This window comes from Oryx dammah, unplaced genomic scaffold (genome assembly GCF_014754425.2).
Source record: "Oryx dammah isolate SB20612 unplaced genomic scaffold, SCBI_Odam_1.1 HiC_scaffold_22, whole genome shotgun sequence".
In the NCBI taxonomy this organism is placed as follows: domain Eukaryota; kingdom Metazoa; phylum Chordata; class Mammalia; order Artiodactyla; family Bovidae; genus Oryx; species Oryx dammah.
The window spans coordinates 17,486,647-17,492,646 of record NW_024070206.1 but is presented as its reverse complement, the minus strand read 5'-3'; the positions used below and the strand labels follow the sequence as shown (position 1 = coordinate 17,492,646).

General features: G+C 42.3%; 1 protein-coding gene across 1 annotated transcript in view; it reads left to right on the top strand.

Annotated features, from left to right (window-relative positions):
• The first annotated feature begins 2,202 nt into the window (after nucleotides 1-2,202).
• Nucleotides 2,203-6,000, top strand: part of SETBP1 (SET binding protein 1) — a 385,267-nt gene continuing 381,469 nt past the window's right edge. Inside the window, exon 1 of the mRNA XM_040264576.1 lies at nucleotides 2,203-3,180. Within this exon, the coding sequence (XP_040120510.1) occupies nucleotides 2,698-3,180 (483 nt within the window). The 5' untranslated portion in view covers nucleotides 2,203-2,697. The remainder of the gene's footprint in view (nucleotides 3,181-6,000) is intronic.

Genomic DNA, 6,000 nt, shown 5'->3' with positions numbered 1-6,000 from the left:
GAGGAAAACCCTTTCTCTTCCCTTTGTTTCTATCCTTTATTAAAGGAGGTGAAAATCTTCTCTGGTTTGTTTTTCAAGTCTGTCTTCAAGAGTATTACCTCCTTGAGGAAAAACACTTGAATATTAATCGTTTCTTAGGATCTTGACTTGAGGAGAACCGAAAGAAAAAATGTTGAATTTTCAGTTTTTGTGGATCTCTTACTATTTGAGTTTGTTTTGGAACTTTGTGTCCTATATTCATTAGCTACTGATTTATACTACTAAATATAAGAAGTAAAGTAAATGTCTCTCAGTCGTGTCCGACTCTTTGCGACCCCATGGACTGTAGCCTACCAGGTTCCTCCATCCATGGAATTTTCCAGGCAAGAATACTGGAGTGGGTTGTCATTTACTCTGAAGTGAATCATTATTTAAATGGAAGATACTTTCTCAATACTGATAATTCATCTACCTCGTACTCCTATCTATTCCTCTAAAGTTTAGATTTTACCTTCTTTTCTCTCATCACAGAACTGGCAATAGCTGTTGGCCTACTCTGGTTCAAAGGTCCAAGTAGATTTAGTTTAGAAACTTTTTATGGAGAATATGCCTCAGCTTTTGCTCTGACCAAAGCATGCTTTGTAGGCAGGTACCAGGATATTAAAACGCTACCCTGGAGAGCCCTGTCAGACAGAGCAAACCACTGAACACTGCTGCCAAAGAAGCATGGCTGCTGATTTGTGTGAATCTGATGCCCAAAATGAGACAGACTTATTGGACTTGTGCTCAGTGGCGGAGGGCAAGGACAGGTTCTCAGGCATCTTGATGCCTCCAACAGCAGTGTGTTATCTGACACCAATAAGAGAGGCCTCAATGAATATTTGACTTGAATATGACTTTTTAAAAATTATCTAAGGTTTTGGGCACGTAGGCAGATCAGTCTAGATGAGACAGGAACCTCACCAGTAAAGAAAACATGAAGCATCAACTGGTCTAACTGCCCTCCTCTGCTCCTCAGTGGGGACTTTGGCCCTTTTGTAGCATGGGGCACGGGTTGCTGTTCAGTGTTGACAGCTTTGGGAGGGTGCTCTCACCAAACAGCCGCTTCTTTGCAGAGGTGCTGCCTTCACTGGGTTTTCCCCCAAGTGGAAGCAATTGTAAACATGTCTTCCTGCGGGGCTGAGTAGTTTCCAGGAGCTGATTATGTTCCTGGGCCTCTCTGGGGAGCAGGGTCCATGGTGAAGCCCTGCTGCCTTGCTGGCTGGCTTCCTCACAGGGCGTCAGCTGAAAATCTACTGATCCCTGAGGGTGGAAGTACCTGCGCGATTTCCAGTTCTTGGCTGTTCTAAATGTGTCTTTGTGGGCATTTCTGGAAATTTCTGGTGGGCACATTTGCTGGTCAAGTCTTTAAAAGATGGGCTCAAAGCTAACAGTCTGGGGTATGCCGCAGTGTCTTCTGCTGAGTGGCCATTTGTGAAGGCTTGGCTGTAACCTTATCTACAGCTGGGGTAGAAGGAGATGATGTCTTGAAGTTCAGGGCAGCCCCAGAGCTTGAAGTTTTCTCTTGAAAATGAGCATTTGGGCTTTCTTTTGAGCTTTAAAATGATGAGTATAAAGTTGGGAATAATGGGACATGGAGTGAATAAGGGTGAAGGATAGCTTGGTGAGGAGAAAGGGAGAATAAAAAATCCTGCAGGGATTCCTGACACTTCCAAAGGCCTGTGAAACGCTCCCTCTCTCCCTCTCTCTTTTTTTTTGTTGTCATGTAGACATAATGCCACTTTATTTAAGGGCTAGGAAGGGAATTAAAACTGTCTCGGGTGGTTATTTTTATCTAAAAGATAGATAGCGATTAAAAAACTTTTGTGTCAGAAACGCATTTAGCATTTGTTTTGCATTAATCACAGCATTAGAAGTAATTTCTTACTGAACTCTTTTTGTTTTCCTTTTACAAACCTTCACCTCAGCTTTGCATTTGTTTTAAGAAGTAAAGGCAAGACACGTGCATGATTAAAATAATTCACAATGAAAGATGATAAAGAAAGAACAGTCCAGAAGCTCTTCTTCTGAGGGGATGGAGAGCTTGGCCTAGGCAGCCCAGGACTGTGTTCAGCTTTGCAGACTGTTCTTCACATGTGAGAGGGAAGTTGTGCAAGAAGCCAGCCAGGTGCGGTTTCCACAGACCTGAGTATCAGCACTTAGACTTCCTTTCGTCATAGTTCACTTTGATGGTGACTCAGCCGGCTGTGGCTTTGGTATAAGAAGCATCTAGCTTGTTACTGGACTGGAGCACTCATCTCTCTTTATTCTTGGACCCACAACCATAAAGATTAGTAACAGTTCAATGAAAGACTGTGTCTGTGCGTGTGTCTGCCCCTCTGCTCCCATATAATACAATTTGGGGATGTGCACTTTCTGGTTTGATTTCTTTCAAATCATGTTTTCTTTTTCTAATGCCATAGATAAGTAGGATGGGACTTCTGGAACTTAGTTTGATTTCCCTTTGGGGGTCATTTTTTCCTGCCTGCCATGGCTAATTATCTCTCTGCTTCTCAGTTGCAGATCTGATCTCTTCTGAACAACCTCACGGTGTCTCCTTCCCTGGGGCTCTGAGCCCAGCCGGACCACTTTCTCCTTGGAATTTTGGGTGCCGTCTCTTCTCACCTTTCCCTTTTCCCTGTCTCCCTCCTGAGAACTCTTGGAGACTGGAGGATTGTCATGGAGTCCAGGGAAGTCTTAAGTGGCTCCCGGCAAAGGGGGAGTGAGTCGGAATTCCTGCCAGTCTCCTCAGCCAAGCCCTCGACTACTCCTAGCTGTACAGGAGAACCTTTGCTGTCTGCTCCGGAGACTGGGAAGGGAATCCCAGCAGGTGGAGAACGCATGGAGCCAGAGGAGGAGGATGAACTGGGCTCAGGGCGGGATGTGGATTCCACCTCCAATGCAGACAGTGAGAAATGGGTGGCAGGAGATGGCCTGGAAGAACAGGAGTTTTCTATCAAGGAGGCCAATTTCACAGAGGGGAGTCTGAAACTGAAGATTCAGACCACAAAACGGGCTAAGAAACCCCCAAAGAATCTGGAGAACTATATATGCCCACCTGAGATCAAGATCACCATCAAGCAGTCAGACCAGAAGGTGTCCCGTGCTGGGAAAAATAGCAAAGCCGCAAAGGAGGAGGAAAGAAGCCACTCCAAAAAGAAGGTAGGGATCCCTGTTGGCCAGGTGTTTTGGTTTGCTTTTGCCTTTTTATCCTCAACTGTTAAGGGGCTACTTGCTTATTTATAAATTACTCATTTCTCTGATGGAACACTTGTGGCCTACAGAAAATGTCTTCTGTGTCTTGGTATAGTATCCAGTTTAATAATGGCTTCTACTGACTGAAAACAAAATGAAAAAAAAACTACAATTATATTCCTGGAAGTTCTTATTTATTATGTAGCAGCCAATTGGCTGGGTCAGATCTGGCTAGCTGTGAGAGAATTTTGAGGGTGCTTTTTGGTTTTTTTTTTTTGGTTTGATATTTATATCTGTTCTCATAGTGAAGAGTAGGAAGTTGAAAATTTTGGTCATTCAGAACAGTCAAGCACCGTTATAACACTCTTTTGGTTTTAGTCATTTCTGTACATCTTTCTAAAATAGACAAGTCGCTTACTTGAGTGAGGAAGCCCAGTCTTCATAGTAAATTGAGGCTCTTCTCGGCTGAGAGATCATTTTCCCAGGAGCCAGTGGTGAGCTTTTGAGCTGGTGCTGGAAAAATGGAAGGGACAGGGGACTGCTGAGGCTTTGTCTAACACATTGTAAACTTCTCAGGTGAAGTGTTGGATGAACTCAGTGTATGGTCATTTTCCTCATAAAAGTCAATGTGGGTGTGGAAAGCAGATCTCTAGGTGATTAATGATATAGTTTGGTTGAATGTATGGATCTAAGGTTTTGTTTTGTGTCTCAGAGGGTTACAGACACCTCCTTTCCTGGGAGGGGTATGGCACTCAGCTGTGATAGCAGAGGGCTGCCCTAGTCTAGAAAGTTTTTATCCAAGAGTCTCTGGGTCTTGTGAACAGCTCTGAAAGGAGTCCTCTTGTTGACAAGAGTTCTGGAGTTTTAAGTTGTGGATGTTAACCAGAGTCTTTGTAATTCTGTCACATCTTATTTATTAATATTTGGACTCTGGGCATGATGGAAGGTAAAATGGCCCATATGAATGAACCTTTCTCCTTTATAGCCCAGAAATAATCTAGTTTTTCTGTTGCCAGTGGTTTTTTGAGCTTTGGTGTAGTCATTTTCAGTAAACTGCTAAGAATCATGTTGTTTCTTTAGTGTTGGGCTGTGCCTTTCCTCATGCTAGGTGTATTGGCTGATTTGTTGCAGTTAAAAAAAAAAACTGGACTAGAAAAGACTTTTCTGGGTGGCCAACACTTTTAGTTTGCTCAGACTAACCTGGTTTTCAAACAGAAAGTCCTGTATCCAGGACCCCCTTCAACCCTGAGCAAGCCAGGGCAGTTTACGTCTTCTTTAACATTTGGAACACAAAAAAATCTTTAGAAATTGGTGTGTGTTTTTTTTTTTTACCTAGCATAGAGGTAAGTGCTTTCACCTCTCCTGTCCTCATTTACAACTTTGCGATGCTTTCAGGGCTCTCTGATATAAAATCAAAGATTATCTATATGTACGTGGAAACTTTTGAGATTTTTGCAAGCAAATGCAAAGAATGCTAGCAGGCTCCACTTAGAAAGTTAAATTTTGCTTTGGAGTTGGAGTCTCTTCAGCTTTGAAAGTGAATATCTTTGTCCTCGGTCACTGAGATGGCACAAAGAGTATTGTTGGATTGTTGTGGGGGAAAGCAGTCTTGAAAACTGTGGGAACTGTTTTCCCTTCGTCACCATCACCGCCAGAATTTGAGCAGCAGCCCACAGTTTAGGGTGTGCAAACCAAAATTCACAATCCTAGAAAGAGTAAGTTGTCCTGATCAGTACTACTTCCTTACGGCCATAAGACTGTTCCCAAATATAGGCATCTGTCTATTGGAATGCCCCAGAATTAAACTCTGGAATTTGTTCACAGGGATGATTTCAAAGCTGAAATGTGCAGTGGACCTCCATTCTCATATCTGAAATTCTCAGGCTGGTGATTCTCACCCAAAAAGTTGGATGCCCTTTGTGTACTTCATTGGAAAGAGAGATGAAATTGCTTCTTTGAATATGTGACCTACTAAGTATGCATTTCTAAGCCTGAGCAATTGGAGGTGGAGAGAAAAAGGGGGAGGGCTGAAGTCAAATGCATAATGCTGTGTTATGCTGGCTCTGTAATGGGAATATCTATGAAAATTGCTTTGTATTTTATTTCTTTATCCTTTCTATATTATGTCTAGAGCTAATACTTTTCAGAGATGAACAAATAAAGTTACTAGTACTGGGTCTTAATCATTTGCTAGATGATAGGAAGGTCTCAGATCTATATTGGATTAGTATGGTGAGTTTATTACTCTTTTAGTTCCTGTTGTTTTGCCAGCAAGGAGTAAGCAAAAGCTGGAGCTAAGGCAGAGAGGTGGAAACCTTGTCTACCATTTGTACAGAAAAGTTCAGTGGAATGAGCTTGCAGAATTTATTTGTATGAATGGGAACTACATGATCATTAATTTTGGAACAGGGAAAAGGATGAGGATGGCATTTTGTAAGCATTAGGTCAGTGTCTTACTCTAAAATCTAGTCTTCTGTATCTTTTACTGTGAGGCAAGTTGCTCATTGAAGAAGTGTACATGGAGTGATCCCTGGGAGTCAGGTCTTTTGCTAAGCACTTAGAAAACAGCTCTGTTGAGCTGGTCCTTGATTGAGTAGAGATGCCTCCCTGGGTATCATCTGATCATATATGCTGACTTAGAGCAGGGTTGGTAAACTAGTCTGTGGGCAAAATTCAGCCCCCTGCCTATTTTTGTACAGCTTGCAAGCAAAGAATGGTTGGGAAAAAATAAAAAAGAGAATAATATTTTGTAACATGGGAAAATTATATGAAATTCAAATTTCAATG